We start from the raw sequence: 18,666 nt of genomic DNA on the forward strand, positions 1-18,666 counted from the left end.
TCAAGTTATAATTATGAAATGAATTTAATTTAAACATTATACAGCCTATGACAAATGATTGAATTGTTTCGCTCTCCTATAGCTCAATAGTTGTGTAATTATACACTGTTATTATATTTTTTTAAAGTCTTATTGTTACATCATTTTAACCATATATTCAAATCATATTAAACATGAGAAATTTGACTGCGTAATTTTCTGTCTATAACGTACGACATATCTTATTCTTTTGTATATTCAAATAAAACATTTTTTATAGTGAAAAATATGTAAAAACACGAACTTTCATTTGAATGTTATATAATATTTTGTTTAAGGATCAGGAATTTGTGTATCGAAGCCCCTTTTTGTTTTAAATCAATTATATTTATCAAATTGGTTGCATATTTTTTCTTTCTTAGTTCCTATCAGTGGCTCTAAGTTTTTCTTCAACTGCTTCTTCTGAGGCTTCTGAAAGATCTGTCGCTTGGATATACTTTTGCACACCAACTAAAGATTTCTTCAATGCATCAAAAGAACTAGAGTACAGCATCTTCTTCTTCACCTTAGCTGTGTCTGGACACCACGACATCAAAAATAATTTTTGTTTCTTGGAAGCCTATATCATAATACATTTATGAGGTTCTTAAAAGAAAATGATAATATGTTATAAAAAAAATTTTAAATAACAGTAACTAATAGAATAACCTTTTTTTATTAAATTCTGGTATATATAGTTTTTTAATATTTTAAAACGGTAATTATTTTCAATTACATAAGTTTGAATTAGAAATTTTTTTTATATATCAAATATTTTTTTAATATTTATATCTTTATTTATTAAAATAATATAAGATTATTTTTAAAACAATTATATAATATAAAAAATACATTTCATGGTTGTTTATGTATATTGAATAACTAAACATAGCATTGATTCTCATTTGATAAATATATATTAATTTAATATAGTCTTTTGAAAATATTAAAAAAAAATTCAAAAATTTAAAATATTTGATTCTATACATTGTCGTTTTAATTATTTTTTCATTAAAAAATTATGAAAAGTAATAAATACTTCAGAAGTTCCCTGGCATTGATGAGTATATTCAAAGTCAAAGAGTCCATAGCGACACTCTCCGGTACCGCTTTTTTGCAAATCTTCTAGGAAAGCATCATAGGTGGCTTCACGTGCTCCAATTACTTCTACGTCAATTTGCTTTTCGTCTTTGATATAGAAGATTACATATCGATGTTTCTTATCTTTCTTTATCTCTTCGTAAGTCGTTTTACAAATATCCGCCACAGTTACTCCTGATGCCTAAAAAATAATAATAAAAGACATTCTTTTATTAAACTATTCATCGCGTTATTATCTATCTTTTACACTTAAAAAGAATAAGAATTTTAAGAAAATTTAGAACGGAGCAAGTTGATATAACTATTCAATTCACAATTACTTTCCAGAAATTTATAACTAATTTCAAATCTTCAAACCTGCTTATGAATTCAAAGACCGACAAAAAAATGCTTTTTAGCAACAAAGAATTCATGACTATTTTTTATTTAAAGTATAATACTTTACATTAGTTTATATGCTAATTTCAAATAGTCGAACGAAATTCTTTTAAATTTTTCTTTTTGTTCTTAATCAACTTAATTTATGAGTAATATTTAAAATAAAGTGTAATATTTAATTGTTTATTTATAAAATATTTAGTTTGTATGTAAGTAAAGATTTATGAATGTAGTTTGTATGTGTGGAAAATAAATAAATTTTTATGATTAAATAGTTTACAAATTTCTCATGTTCAAATAATAACACTTGCACAGTTAAAATTTTTATACGTTTTCATAACTATAAAAAAAATTATGGCTATAGTATAAAGATATTTATGCACAAACTATAATTATATTTATATACTATACATGCGCCATTATTAAAAGTCGAAAATATACAATTTCTAAAATTCTTAAAAAAATTAGAAATTCTGTAAGTAAATAAATTGTTACCATATATTGTTATTTTTATTCTTCGAATTTTTTTGTTCATAGAATGTGAAACTAAGCAATGTAATGTATCTATCGACTGTTTTAAGGCTTTCTTCAAATATGCAATCTAACAATTTTTTTTTATATGTTGTATTTTTGTAAAGAACATTAACTATATTTTATACAAATAATTATTTTTAAAATCTATTTCACCTACAAGAGAAGTAGCACATTGTTTATTATTCTTAAATTAAGATTTAAAACACATAATTTTTGTAGTATGAGATTATTATCCTTCAAATAACTCATTTTATAATTTAAATAAAAAATGTATGTTCTATTTCTTAGATTTTCTAAAATATTTTTTACCAGAAATATTGTAATAATCTTTTTTACTTTAATTGAATGCCATTATGAAAAATTAATATATAAAAAAATAAACATTTTTCAAAAGTATACTAATAAAAATTGGATTTATATTATAAACTAAATGTTATTAGACACTTTATATAAAACTGCAATTTTACAATTATTATAAACTTATTATAGCGAAATTTTTTTATAACTATTTTATAAATAAAATGCAGTTTATATATATATAAATTTTATAACAAAAAACTGTATAGGATTCATTATCGAATTATGTAACATTAATAAAAATGAAATATTCCTTGTTTTATGGATTTAAAAATATTATTTTTTTTTTTTGTATTTCATAAAAATATAACTGGAAAACGTACTTCAATGCTAGCATTAAAATTAAGTTAGTAATGCAAAGAATAAGAGATTTGTTAAAAATACCAAAAATATAAAACCTTCATCTGAACTATGTTTATTACAAAACATTTATTTTTCATAAAGTTTGTGGATTTTAAAAGGGCAAATTGCTTTATTGTAAAGAATTATTGAATAATTATTAGGTAGTAATAATATTTAAGTTTGAAAATATAATTTTTGAAAAGCAATAAACATTTTAATTAATTCATGAACATATTTTTATCACAAAAAAACCAACCGTTAAAAAAGATTAAAAACGTTCAAGAATTCCACAAAGAATCTAACCCTAATTGTCTAACCTATCTGTAATAATAATTACAAATGAATGATTTATATATAAATAATGTATTTTTCAAATTACATATATAATAAAATTTGATGACACAAATCATAAAATATAAATTTATTAGCAATATTATTGTATACATAATACTTAATTGTTTAAATACAAATAAATATGAATATATATTCAGTCGTTTGCAAATTATCAAAATTCTAAAAAATTGTAAATATTTTATAATTTAACTTTAATTTAAAATTCAAAATGAAATAAAAATATACATTATATAGTATTATAATTTTAAAATAATATAATTTCTCTACGTTTTATTTGTATTGATAGTTGAAGATGTATTGTTTGTCACTAATATAAATTAAATAATGTATATATCATCATAATTATAAGTAAAAATTGTATACGTATGTTACATAAATAAAATTATTTATCGATTTAATTATTCTCAATTATTATAAAATAGTAAAAAAATTATAAATTGGTCAATTTTTCTACACGTAATAATTTGATTTTATACAAAATAGAACATTAGTTAATTTTACTTTTCATATTTGTATTTAGTATTTATTTTTTTTATTCTTTGAAAATTGAATTTATATTCGATAGTTAATAAACTACGTGTAAATTGAGACTAATAAAAATAATGTTTGTTTATTTAATTAATAATTATTCTATACAAAAGCAATATCTGAGAAATTATTAAAAAGTGAATAGTATGTATAATTTTAGGTTATAAAAGAAGGCTAAATCCCGTACCATATATTAATAAAAATGTTTTAACAAAATTTAGATAGAAATGGAAAGAAAAAAGATTTTTTCTTACAGTTATTCGAAAAATATTGTTTATTTTATAAGAATGAGTTATTTATATAACTGCTTTGTTTAAAAATAGTCCAAATATAAATTAAGTTACAAATTGATTTAAATAGCTTTGAATACGATATCGCTAATTTGAAAACAAAGCATCAAATATAAATTTACAAAATTAAAGATTTTACGTTAGCATAAAATAATACAGAAAGTATTTTCTTATATTTTACCATAGAATTGATTTAACAAATTTTATTTAACATCATTTATAAATATTACTCTTTTAAAAATAAAAAGATGCAATATCTTGTAAAATTTGATTTAATAATAAAAAACATATATATGTAATTAATGGACAAATATAATTAAAAAGTATAACTAATTATTTACAATAAAAAATATTAATATCTTTTATGTAGGTGTTTGCTAGGCAAAAAATGTCCGATAACTCAATAGGTTTTGTATATAAAGTAAGATATTAAAATAAATAGAAATATATTTTTTTTCTTGTTATTAGAATGACTGAATTAACAATTTGTTTGAATAGAAGTTTGAATAAATTCGAATAATTTTATGAATTTTCATGTGATTCGAAGCTTACAATATAAAATATGATTTTAACTATATGTTTGAAAAATTAATTTATGCTACAAAATAGAGATTCCATGTTTTAGAGAATTGTAGTAAATATTAAAATCGTTATGTAATTAATATTTAAATACCAAAGTTAACTAAAATGTACTGAAGCAACTAAATCAAATAAACTGAAATAGTTAACTATATACAGACCATATGTATTGTTATATTAATGTTATGTTGTGATAAATTCGTAAAATGGGTAAAGTGCTAAAAAAAAAAAAAAAATAATATAGGACTCTATGCGTCTTGAAATCGTCGCATCTTTAAATACGTATATATATCCAAATATACGGTAACGTAAAGTGAAATTTAATCTTGTAAAATCTGAAACCTTAATCCGGCAAATGTATGTATAAATATAGCCTATATAGATCATGGTTTGCATTAGAGTTACGAATTATATCCAAGCCTTCAATTGAAATTTCATTGTAATGAGATGAAATTTGAACTGCTAATTCATTTGGTTAGGTCAGTAGCCATGTTTACCCGGTAGAAGGAAGAACTTTTTCAGTAAGTCTCGTACTTAAGTGTCATCTTTGCTGTCTTCGTCGCCTCAACATGCAGCTAAAAGCAGAGCGTGAAACACGAAAGAGCGGATAGAAATCAAACCCAGCACACTAGATATAACTTTAGAATGAGATTCTGGGAGCTTTCTTTAGCTTTGAATTCATGCGTGGGAAGATATGTATTTTTATACGCAATAGCGGTGCAAGATGCCGTATACACGCTAGACAATACACTTTCCGCCGTTTTCTTTTCGAAAAACACTAGATTTGAGTATTTATTTTGGCATCAATTACATCATCTGTGTAAAATCTTTAACAAAAATTAATTTAATGCATGTAATTTTTTAATTATTAATGCTGAAACATTTTTTCAATACGAAAGTTGTAATTTATATTCGTATTATAAAAATTAAAATAGTGGACAAAGATTTTTAATTTGAATGTATAATTTTAATAAACAAATTTAAAAAATTTTTTTAGACTTTTGTTTAAATTCAATATTTTATAATGTATTAACAAACGAATTTAAGCATGTTTTCTATGAATTCTAAATACTTTTAACATATTTAATAAACATAAATTCATAATAATTTATCTAATTTAAATATAGAATCAAATATTTAAATATATTCTTATGTTGAATACTGTTTTAGACACTGAATATTAAAATTATACGTTTAATTAATACATACTCATGGATACATACATATAATTTAAAACATGAATAAGCGATTAAATTTAATTAAAAATATTATACGTATATACAAAATTTATTCATCTATCAGAAAGAACATAATTTTATTAACCATTTTATATTGAAAAGAATCAAATGAAAAAGGTAGTGTCAAAATACGCTATCAACTTCTTATGATTGCTAGCAAATAATTCTTGAAAATATTTATTACATAGGTGACATATGTAAGTGAATACTATTAAAAATGACTGTTTATATAAAACATCTATAAATATTTAATTTTTAACACGCATAGAAATTTTTTAATTTTAATCTTTTTCTGTTAAAACGATTATGTACGATATACGAATACAAACATAATTAAGAAAATTGATTTTCAAATTATTGATAGTGATGATCAAATACCCTATATTAAATATTAAGTAAAATACTACTGGAGAGAGCCCGGTAAGAAGGTAGATTAAAAATATAGCAGTTCATAGAGTTAGATCGAATAGCCAAAAATAATATATAATAAAAACTTCCTAATTTATATATATATATATATATACACTTGCCATCAAATTATTATAAATATAATTAAATGGCGAAATAATCTAGTTAAAGAAATAATCCAAAGATATATATTTATTTATTTTACAATATTAACATAGAAACAAGCTTTTATATGAATTGTTAATCGTTTAACTTGTAATGGCCGGCGTTATGAAGGAGACATTTAAATAATTATATCCTTAATTTATTATTAAATGGAAACTGGATACATTGTATGCATGTACAAGAGTAGCGAGTTGCAATAAATTTTACCGTATAAATCTATTTTATGATATAGATTTCTATTTTACGATTGTTCGTGAATTTGAATAAAACAAAGAAGATTTTTCTGTTAAATACTGCAATGAATATGAGTTATTTTCTTTGAATCAAGGAGATGTAGAAAATATTTGGTATCGCCATTTAACTATTTTTTAATAAAACTGCATTCTGAAAACTAATTCGCATATGTCTTAAGTTATGCTTAATTATTTTTTTCTTCAACTATTAATAATTTTATTTAAATATTGAGATTTTATCTCGTGAGTTAATATAGACTACATTAATCATTGATATTTTTAAATACGCTTTTAAAATATTATTTTTAAATATTGAAATATGAATTATATATTTTATAATATTATTCAACGTGAAAATAATTGTTTTTTAAAACTCTTTTGCTTGTAATATTTTTGCTTATAAATTAAGATGAAGTGAATGCAACTAATGGATCAACAATTAATATCACTAGAAAACAAATTCAATTAAACTAAAGATATAGAAAATTGAAAAGGACAAAGTTACTCAAAAAGTTTCTTCTACGTAATTTTTACAGTAGTATAATATGCCATAAACAAAGATGCGATTATTTCGTAATCCTAAACTTTATATGAAATATTAAATAAGGGAAAATCTGTTGAGCATATAAAAAGTTATTTACAATATTATTTTGGTTTAAATTAACCTTATTAGGTTAATATTATTTAAATGAACTTAATTTAATAAATTTATCATCAATTAAGATGATTTAATTTAGAAAGCACTTTAATAACCCCAATCATGTAAAAATGTTAGTGATATAAATTTCTTTCTATTTTTAGTGATTTAAATTAAATAGAAAAAGTTTCCTTTTGAAACATAATAATTTATTTTTAAGAGTAAAATGTACAATTTTGTGAATGAATCCTTTTTAAAAAGTAATAAAATGTAGAATAAAATTTGAGGTATATATATTTCTGTTATACATAACTATGTTTTTTATTATATAAAAACAGGATACTTACTTACATTGTAATATTATTGAAATAATTATATTACTTTTCTAAGAAGCTATAAAATAATTGAAATAATCTTTTAGATTTGAAACAAATTGATAGCATGACACAAAGAAGAGAAACCATATAAAAATATTTTCATACAATTTTGATATTTTGGATTAAATAAAATTAAATTCTATAGTTGTATATGCAATATGAGTATCTCGCATGATAACTTTCTACATATCTATCTTTCCCGTTCTTTCTCTTGCTGGTAGCAATCATGAGATACAGGAAATCAGGCAGAGTATGGCTTGCAGTGCGCATAAGCACGCACTGCGCGCGCGCATAGACAGTGGACACTCTCCCTATCAGGCGTGCATATGACATAGGCAAAAGCAACTTTCATGCCAATTAGAGAAAGATAAGCATTATACATGAATGATCAAATTATTAACAGTTTTCACAAGTTTTTGCTAGCTTTTCCCTCTAGTCAAATTCTATTTTCTCTTCTATCACATCCATTAGCAAATCACATATAGCGTTCCAAAAGTACTTAATACATTAAATGACACTGTTTCAATATATAATGTTTAACTGAAGAAAATCAATAACAAATTCAACAACAATTAAACCAGAAAGTAGGCGTATATTTAAAAAGAAGAAAATATGAAAGCAAGATGATTTGCCCATCCGTCCATTTTCTGATTTCACAACTTCCATTGCCCCTACGCGAAATGATAAAGATAAGCCAATGTAGATATAGATTCAACCGAGGTAGATTCTAAAGACAAATAAAATAGTTTGAAATTTTCTTATAGAATCCATAATGGTTGGCTATATTGAATTCATTAGTGGTCCCTCTTCGCTCTTGCCGGCTCATTCGGCGCGCCTCTACAGGTTTGCCAAAGATAGTGAGTGAGTGAGTGAGTGAGTGAGAGAAAATGTTCGTTTCTAACCACAAAAATAAGATTACTGTATTGCCGAGTGGCAACTTATTTTTCGATTTTATATCTGTCGTTCATCGTTCATCAGGAAAATTGTTATCAACGGAATGCAAACATTCTTCCTCTACCTCATTATTAAATACAGATTAAATAGATCGCAATCACGTTACAAAGGCCGAAGAATAGCTTCTCGAAAATAATCCGTATCCCTTAAAAGCGATAAGTTATTATTCGTTTCATATAATTACCATGTCTTCAAGGATGTGACCAGTGATTATTAATCCTGAGAGAAACAAAATACACTTGTCTGTATAAGGGCACTGCTACTCTGCTTCGCTTCGCTGTGGCACTCTCGAACTTATCGTCGTCGAAAAACGTACCGAACGACGGTTGCACAGTTTATGTGTTACGTGCTTGAAAAGGTACGCATATACGTATTTTTACAAGTACGTATGAATACGCACATACACTAATGCATATGTTGCAAGTATGTATTAGGAAAAAAGAAAGCGGCAGCAGCAAGAACAAACGTTCAACTGGGGGTCGTATCACGCATGTAACAAACGGAAAAGAATAGGGAGGTTCCTGGCCTCACCTCAACTTCTCGGTTAAACTCGGACCATTTCGCTATGACTCGCTATTCTATCCATCTCGCTTACACTTGTGCAAACTAATCTCGCTTCGGTTTGCATGTGTAATACTGTACTGAACTGATGAATGTAGTATATTAAACGGAAGATTCGATACGAACGCAGGCGCAAAGCCATTCTTTATAATTTGATTGTCATAAATGGGAGTTCGGATAATCAAAGTCAATTTTATGTTTGACAGACATTTTAACTACAGTACATCAATACCGGCTGCATCTTAAATGTTGCATATTATGAATTTTAATTACATTAAATATATTTTTAAATTATTGGTAAATTTGTGCATTTCAAAAAAAATTTATATCAATTTTCTATTATTTTAATCCTACAAATACGTTTTCAACATCTTTACCTGTTTTTGTAATTAATTTATAACTGTTTATTATATTACCAATAGCTTACTTTTCTATACTTTTATATATGTAAAAATATATAATTACATATTTATTTTGGATTAAGCACTACAATAATTTTCAAAATAAGAATAATGTGTGTAATAATAAAATATGTGTGCCACATATGCGACAGTTTATTTATAATAAAAAAATTAATTTTCAGTCTAATGTGATATAAATATGATATTTGAGAAACTAATTTAAATATTTTTAGGATATTTTATACTTATATATATGTTTATGGCTTACATTTAAATTGATTTATTTTATTTTGTTTGAACTTAAATGTGTTGAATTAAGATAATTTTTATTAAAATATTGACTTCTGTAATGAATTATTTTAACAAATTAATATAAAATTTAATTTTTTCAACATAAATGTAAATGTTTTTTTAATATTTTTAATTCTATACATAAATTATTATATCAACTAAAATATAAGATATTCAATTTATGGTCAATTTACGAAAAATAAGAAAAAAATATAATAAATATAATTTTTAAACAAAATTAATATTTATCAAATATAATTACAATCTAATATATGAAAGAGTCACCTATTGTTTATGCATAGACTTATCGATTCCCACATATACCGACTTCTAATTTCTATTGTTATACCAATTCTCGTTAATAAAATATTATTTAAATTTTATTATATTTATATTTATTTTCATCTTAATAAATTTAATTAATAATACATACATATGTTTTATTCATTAAGTACAAATTTATGCACAAAATTATTAAATATATTAATAAAAATTAATAAAAATACATAAAAGTAAATGTAACAAAATAACTAAAAAGTAAATAATTAAATTAAAAAAAAAAGGTAAACATATATATTTTTATTTTCGCAATCAAAAATTAAAAAATTGATAACAAAGACTTGTATACAAAATAATTATTAAACGATTAAATATTCAAAAAATATATGAGATGATTTATTTCTACAACAAATAACACCAAATTTCACCATATATTCAGTGCTTTATTAATTTATTTTAGGAAATCGTTAATTTATCTTTAGTTAACCGTGTTGTGTTTCTGTCATTTATATTTTTTTCATAAAACAAGTGTATAATATAAGTTATTTGTTTACATATAATATGTAAAGTATAAAGCATAAGTTTATATGTAAGCATAAAATAAATATTTTTTGTATATAATAAAATTTAAAAAATTAAAATAAACTTTTATTAATTGAATTAGTAATATAATGTAAAAAAATATTATGTAATTCATTATTGATATGGGTAAAATATACATAATAAGAATATAAGTATTATTTAATAATGTAATAGTCTATTTGATTATTGAAAACATAACAGAATATTTTGTAGTTCAATTGTTTGATTATTAAAGTTGTGGTCTTATTTATTTTCTTATTTTAGTTTTATTATCTATACAATATCCTAACCATGGTTCTAATTAACCTAATTACGTTTGTCATTAAGTACAAAATTATTCATAAATTATTTTATGATTATCTTTGTTTTATTTGTAATTTAACATTCATTATATTGCTTTTATAAGAATCGGATAACAGAATTTGGGATTCGAAATAGTAAATCTCGTCAAAAGAAGTTTAAATAATATATCCTTATCAACATAAATAAATAATAAAATAATAATAATAACGTTAATATAATATCAAACATAAATACAATGAATAATAACCAAGAACAGTGGTTTCGGTACAAATTATCAACTCTCTTGACTTGGTAGATACGAACCAATCGTGGCTAAGAATGCAAGAAAATTGCCATATATGGGTAGTGGTAACCATCTGACATCATATGCATGTGTATAGAATATAATACACCCTGTGGTTTACTTAGTATCGTATAAACAGAACATTACATTGCGCATGGCTATTGTAATATGTCCCCTTTAACCCGTACATAATTATTTGTGTGCTCATGGGTATCGTAATGAATATAATCTTTAATGTAATATTCAAACAAATAATCTATTTTGATTTACAAATTCTTAATTTAGATTTAATACATGATAGTAATAATTAGTATTTATTATTAATAAGGAATTTTTCATTAGGAATTATATTAATTTTGTTCAATCGGTAAATTTTATAAATCAAATGATAAAATTTCATTAGCTTACTTACAAATTATGAACTATGAAATCTAAATTTCTATGTAAATATGTATATACATGACAATTTATTCACATGTAACATTGAATAAATGTACATATTGGTAGCACTATTCTTTTCAAGTTTATTTATTGTTAGAATATTTCAATTATTTATTACTATAAATGTATTATTATACTTATTTATTATGGCCTTACTTACATAGGAAATTCTTAAATGTAGACATTGAAATTATGGTAAAATAACTAAAATATATTTTAATTCGTTCAATCTTATATTCATGACACATAATTTGAATTCTACATTAATAGGTATACCGTTTATGATTTATTTAATTAGATATACATATAGAAGAATGTTAAATTATTTTATTTTATATTGAATATGAATATTGAATATAGAATATTTTATTGAAATAAATAAAAATATATATGTGTCAATTTAATAAACATTATCATTATGTGTGTGTCTATTTGAACGCATGCATGGTTAAACATGTTTTTATTTATTATAATGTAATTATCAAATTTTTAAATAAGTTAAAAATAATATTATAAACAACAAAAAATTTTGATTATAATATAAAATTCTTATTTTTATTTTCTAATTTGTAACTATTTATTCATATAATTGTAGGCGCATTCAAAGTAATGATGTAGTGTAAAAAGCTATCAGTTTCACTAATAGAGGGCGTGTACTCGTAAGAACATAGCATTTATCTTTGTACAAATTATTAGAATTATCATACATGTTAAGAGCTTCACGATTAAAAATAATTTTAAAAAACTTATTATTTAAAAAATGTAAAATTTAAAATAAATATATTGCATCTAGTTTTTTAAATCAATTTGCAAAACTCAATAAGACACGATTCTTAGTTGATGTTAAATGTTGGATGCAATCAAATTACAACCATACAAATATCTACATTACAAATTAAAGTCTTTCAACGTCAAAGAAGTTTAAGCAGTTTAATTAATATATTAATTATAATAGAATATGCCAATATATAATAAAATCTGTATATTTTATTATTCTAAACCCACTTCAATTATGTTGAATAAATTAATTACTGAAAACATTGATATTTATTTAAATTTGATTTAAAATTGAAAAAGGAATAAAAAATGGTATGATTTATATAAAATATTTAACTGAATCGTAATGTTTAGTTTATTAGAAATTAAACTATCACATTATTACACATTACCTAACTTTAATTTCTATTGATATTTTAACATTTAATATTATTTATATTTTATTAGCAAATGAAATGAAATAATTTTTTTATTGTATATTTCAAATATTATGAAATTACATACAATTCTACTGTATATATTTTACGAAATATACATGTTATATACATTAGAAAACCTACCGCAGGCATTGTAACGAAGAAAGTTATTTTTCTTACAATTTATTATAATATACAATGATTGATCTAACATTTAATGTTTTGTTTTAGGGTATTATAAAATTAAAGATTTACATAAACAAAAATTATGAAGACATTAAAACATTACAAAAGAATATAAATTATAAGAAATGTTAACTTTTTCTCATAAAATAAATAAGTATGCATTATAGTCAATGTCAAAAATCAATAATCGTTTTTTACATAATAAAGACATGTTCCACTTCACTCATAAATTATAACAGTTTATTTCTATTTAAATTGTTATGTTTTATATTAATATCAAACATCTATTTTCAAATTGCAGGCATACAATTTGTAAATTATATTTAAAAACTTAGATTTTCTTAAAATAAGCTGTTTGCACAAAAATCTTTAAACATGTAACTTATATATATTTTTTACTAAATTTAAAAATAATTTTTATAAATCTTTTTAATAGCATTAAGTGCACATGATTTTAATATATAATCTATATTATTACATTAGTAAAGCTCGTCTTTAAATTATGTAATATCGTAAATTAAAAAAAAAATAATTAAATTTTAATATTAATTATAATTACTTGAGATAAACAATGGCAGATTTTATATATTAGAAATATTATAAGTAAAAGAAAAAGATGTATTTATTATTTTTGAAATGAGTTCTACATAAGATATTTTTTATAATACATACAAAAATTATGTTATTGTATTAATACTGATTTTAAATGACTCACTTTTAAAACTAAAATTATAGAATAAGTTAATAATTCAACCTGCATTTTGAAATTGTGGATATTTAATCATTGATAATCTTTGTTTATTTGATTTTACATAAATTCACCAATTTTAACAGTAAGTGTACGTATTTAAGACCTAATATCTCAAATTATCTAACAACAATCAGTAGATAATAATAGTCTCTTTTCTATTATGCCTGATAGTGTACCAGTGATTTCGCACATAAGATATATTAAAACTAAAGAAAGCCATTAAACTTTTATACAAGATAGGTTGGCTTTCTGATTTTAAATTTCGACTCAATATTAGTAATAATAATAAACTAACTCGCAAACGCAATCTAAAATTAAAAAAAATCAATATTAAATATATTGAATTCCATGGTTATTGTATTGCAAGATTAGAGTACAAAAACGGCTGGTTTTACTAAAAAAGTGAGCAATAATATTTGACTGCCATTATTTTTATTTAATCGCGATCTTATTTGTTATTTAACAAATAGTCCGTAGTTATGTTACGTTAATGTCGGAATTCATGTTTTTCAATCGCTCTTATATTTTTTAAAATTATTAGATTAAGCCTCGTTTTTTTTTATAATCTTCTAAGTTTAAAGATCTTCGAGGGCCTGAATCTTTTATACTATTGACAGGTTTTGGGAGAACATTAACTGGATTATCTGCAATTGAATAGTTTATATTAATAACTTTTCGACTATATATAATTTAGAAATAAAAAGTTGATAATTGTACTGTATTTACTAGCTATAGGGACTTCTAGATCAATCATAATATCAAAATTATGTGCATTAAATAAGTCTGTATTGTGTTTCTTTTTAACTTCTGGTACAGAATCCTTTTCTTTTACAACTGGCTTTGGAAAATTTTCAGTAGAACTGTGAATAATGGAATCTAATTCTTGTTCAGACTCCTCTTTTTGAGAAAACATTTTTGGTCTTGTACTTCTTCGAGTAAATGGGTCATCTATAATTTTTCCTTTGTTTGCTTTAATTTCTTCCTATAAAAATAAGGAAAAAAGAAGTTTTTCACTCAATTAAATTGTCAATAATTAAACAATTTTTTTTAAATACTCATTAGATTTTTGAGTAATTTTAATGTATGTTTATGTTAATTATAGATCATATAATAATGATAATAAAAAGGACTATTTTTCTTTTCTAAAAATCAATTAATTTTTTATAATTTGAAAACAAATATTTTGTTTTTATTGTGCTTACAAGAATAGCTTTTTCTGCTTCTTCTACATTTTTCTTACGATTGCGATCGTTTATATATGATATGCTTGAAATAGTGGCAGATCGTTTTTTATCAAGATCTGAAGCTCGTTCTTCTAATTCACTAATCTCCACATTAAGTCGAGTAGCTGTTTCATCGTCTCCTCTACAATTAGCGGCATCTCTTTCCCGCATTAACTGAGCTTTCTTCATAGCATAATTATATGGAGTACCTTTGAATCGACATTTTTCTTTTACAATTTTTTCAATATCTTCTTCCTTAAATTCGTATACCATCGCTTCTTTGATATCTTTTAGCTTTTGATCAAGTTCATCTGAAGTAGGCATTGATATACCCTGTAAAGTGCAAGTCTCCTTCCATTTGAAAAATTCTGATTCTGTAAATTCCTGATTTGATACAAATTCTAGCCTAAATACACGTTCTTGAGCACCATGCCTTAATTTAAGTCCTTTGTTCGTTTTAGTACTACCCAATTGGTAAATTTTTGCGGTTTCACAAACACCACTTATTTCTGCAACTCTATATACTGGTCGACCATTATTATTTCCAATACCAATTCTAACAAAACAACCCTGTGCAACTCTCTCAAAGAATGGTAAATGTACAAATCTTTCCATTTTATGACGTGATAATCGTATTTTATTTAAGTCTTCTTTTGTACTAATATAAATAATTTTTTTAGATTTATTTTTGACACTAGTAACTGACCTAAAATGTATAAATTAAATGATTAATTTGATTAATCTATAATTGTCTATTTATTAATAAAGGTTGCAAATTTTTAATACTTACTTTTTATCTGTATCAGAATCAGACTCTCTTGAGGAACTAGAAGAGGATCTTTGTCTTGAAGCAAATTTACTTGATTCGTCTTCTTCTTCAGCACTGTCAGAAGAACCACTATCATCAGAATAAATATCAGATGCTTTAAGCTTTGTTTTTGATCCACTTTTATGATCTCTCTCCAATTCTTCTTCTTCATCTTTTGATTGTTGTTTTTGTTCTTCTATTCGTTGTTTTTCTTTTTCCTCTAAAATATATAACTATTTAATTATAATTATCACGCTTTAAAATAACTTTTACTTAATGTGTAAGAAATTTAACCAAATTACAATTAAATAATTTGAGTTTAAAGGAAAAATTATACAAATAACATTTATTATTGACTGAGTTTAACAGCTGTTAGTGAATAAAAAATTAACATACCTCGTTCTTTCTTTTCTTCACGTCGTGCTTTCAATAAGGCCATAGCATTTGATTTTTTATCTTGTTTTTCTTCAATCGTTTTTTTACGATCTTTGCTTCTCTCTTTGGGATCTGGTGTTCTGTCAATTTTTCTTTCATCATTTCCTTTATCTTTCTTTTTCGATTCTTTTTGTTTCTTTAATTCCTGTTTCTTAGCCATTCTAAGCTTCTTTTCAATTTCAAATCTTGTTCTCATAATTTCTCGTTGTTCAATGCGTTTGAAAATTTCTTGTTCTCGCTCCTTTTCAGTCATTTCAGCAAGCCTTGCTTGATCTTCAGCATCACCCATTAATTTTTCATCATAACCATCATTAAATTCTTCTTGACTCGAATTAGATTCACTAATATCTGAATCTGATACTTCACCTATCAAATAAAATTATTTAAACGATAAACATTGCATTTTTCTTGGTGGCTTTTTAAATTTTAACCATCTAATATTTACTACATATATTTATCTATTTAACTATTTATATTAAATATATAGTAACTTGAAAGTACTGTTAAAACAAAAAGCAAATAAATGTCAAATTATTGACATATATTTGAAGCAGATTAACTTTAATAATTGAAAGGTAAAAATAAATATTACCTTCTTCGGGTTCAGAAAATTTTTCAGATACTTCTTTTTCACTTTCACTCTCTCCACTACTCGACTTTGTCATTTTTCTTTTATTTCGTTTTGTTGGTATTTTTTTTTTTTTCGTCTTTCCACTCTTAGCATTCCATTCGTCATCAGAATCAGAAGTTTCAGAATCAAAGACCTTGTTATCTTTTTTATTTGAACTACTATCTTCATTACTTGAGCCATCATTGTTTGGTTTTCCTTTTTTTTTTTTGGCTAATGTTAATAATTCCTAAAGATAAATTTTTATTTTAATGATATTCATATGATTAATTTAAAATATAGCATAAAATATAGCTCACAAAACATTATGTACAACTGAAAAATGTTATTGAATGTTTACAAATTCAAATACAAAAATATATAATATAAATAAATTTTTTATTACACAATATTCAATTTTTTTAATTGTTTAACTGATATTTAATTATAATTATATATTATATAGAAAATGAAATAAAATTATTAAATTATAATGAATGCAATTAAAAAACTTTAACTATATTAATTATGTTAGTATATAATTTGTAAAAATTATAGTAATATCTGCATAGTAAGATGCTTATGCACATATATTATATACTTATATATTGCATGGGTTGTAAATGCGTGAATAATTCAAAAAATTTAAAACATTAAAAATAATTTAAAAATATATCAATAACAAGTTAATTATGTTTTTATTCAATTTTTTCTTACATTTTTTGTCATAATGAATAAATTAAAAAGTGTATTAATTTTAAATAATAGGGTTAGGTTGCTGACATCTTCATTACAAATTTAAATGTTTGTATTTGAAAACTAATGAATAATAAATGTAGAATTATATAAAATGAAGGTAGGCAAAAAAACTGTTACAATTAAAGGCATACAATCTTACGCTTTCTAAATCGGAACCACTTTCCTCGGAACTTTTACTGCTATCTGAGTCGATGAGTGCCTGACTTTTTCTTTTAGGCATTATTAATCTACAGTTTAAAGCAAGGCAATTAAGAGAACTTTTGCTCTTAGGTTCGACCTCAGACGAACAATAATAGAAAAATAGCGGATAACATTAGTAATCTAAAATGTACTTATTTCTTGTATATGTCAAATAGTGCTAATACTAGAAATAAGAATCTATCGAGTTACTGCTGGTCACTACTGCCGCTAGTCTACATACGTTATACTTGTCTTTCTTTTTTCCCTCTCCCTTGCACTTTCAACTGAAATTATGAATCTCGTAAATAGGCGTATGTGATTATACTAAATTCCATATGCATATCTACCATACATATACTTTCATATTATTTCTAGTTTAGTTATACCAGATAAAACCTGAACAATTATAATAAAAAATTATTTATTTTAAACTTTTTAAAGCTTTTTTAACAAAGATAAAATGATTTATTCAGCATCGCAAGATTTTAATAAAAAAATTATTGTTTATCTTTAGATCAAATGTTTATCTTTAGATAACAAGTTTAATATCAATTAATTTTATCATTTTTATTGTAGATAATGAAATTTAAAGGTCAAGCACATTTTTAATAGTAGATATAAAAATATACATCCATATTTATAACAAATTTCAAAAAGCGTATTCAATTATATTAGTTTGATACATTTGATCTTAATTTGAATATAATATAACATATATTAAATAAATAACGTATATTATATGACTATATAACACGTATTATTTAACACATAACATATATTAACAGAATACAAATAAAAAATTGAAATTTACATTCAAATTATTAAAAAAAAATAATAAATCATCTGTTAAGAATTTAATACGTATAAAATGTAGTACAAAATTAAACATT

The 18,666-nt window shown here is 23.1% G+C and overlaps 2 protein-coding genes across 2 annotated transcripts; both read right to left on the bottom strand.

Annotated features, from left to right (window-relative positions):
* tsr (Cofilin/actin-depolymerizing factor homolog tsr) lies at positions 1 to 9,173 on the bottom strand. The gene is made up of 3 exons (XM_011504618.1): positions 8,678 to 9,173; positions 1,058 to 1,300; positions 1 to 598 (listed from the first exon to the last, which is right to left on the bottom strand). Exons 1-3 carry the CDS (start codon positions 8,678 to 8,680, stop codon positions 398 to 400), a joined length of 447 nt encoding a protein of 148 aa, XP_011502920.1. The 5' UTR covers positions 8,681 to 9,173; the 3' UTR covers positions 1 to 397.
* A 5,096-nt stretch (positions 9,174 to 14,269) lies between these two features.
* Positions 14,270 to 18,018, bottom strand: Rtf1 (RNA polymerase-associated protein Rtf1). Its single transcript, XM_011504619.1, has 7 exons — positions 17,736 to 18,018; positions 16,823 to 17,087; positions 16,192 to 16,596; positions 15,778 to 16,015; positions 14,967 to 15,693; positions 14,491 to 14,746; positions 14,270 to 14,408 (listed from the first exon to the last, which is right to left on the bottom strand). The coding sequence occupies exons 1-7, from the start codon at positions 17,814 to 17,816 to the stop codon at positions 14,302 to 14,304; spliced, it is 2,079 nt and encodes a 692-aa protein (XP_011502921.1). The 5' UTR covers positions 17,817 to 18,018; the 3' UTR covers positions 14,270 to 14,301.
* Positions 18,019 to 18,666: the final 648 nt, after the last annotated feature.

Source organism: Ceratosolen solmsi, unplaced genomic scaffold (assembly GCF_000503995.2).
Source record: "Ceratosolen solmsi marchali unplaced genomic scaffold, CerSol_1.0 scaffold58, whole genome shotgun sequence".
Lineage (NCBI taxonomy): Eukaryota > Metazoa > Arthropoda > Insecta > Hymenoptera > Agaonidae > Ceratosolen > Ceratosolen solmsi.

Bases quoted from the DNA above. Each gene is read 5' to 3' on its own strand.
- tsr (XM_011504618.1), bottom strand. The intron at 599-1,057 runs GTATTTATTACT...ATTATGATATAG, and splicing joins AATGCCAGGGAACTTCTGAA to GCTTCCAAGAAACAAAAATT.
- Rtf1 (XM_011504619.1), bottom strand. From the start codon at position 17,816: ATGCCTAAAAGAAAAAGTCAGGCACTCATCGACTCAGATAGCAGTAAA. The intron at 15,694-15,777 runs GTAAGTATTAAA...TATACATTTTAG, and splicing joins GATTCTGATACAGATAAAAA to GTCAGTTACTAGTGTCAAAA. The intron at 14,747-14,966 runs GTAAGCACAATA...TTATTTTTATAG, and splicing joins AAGCAGAAAAAGCTATTCTT to GAAGAAATTAAAGCAAACAA.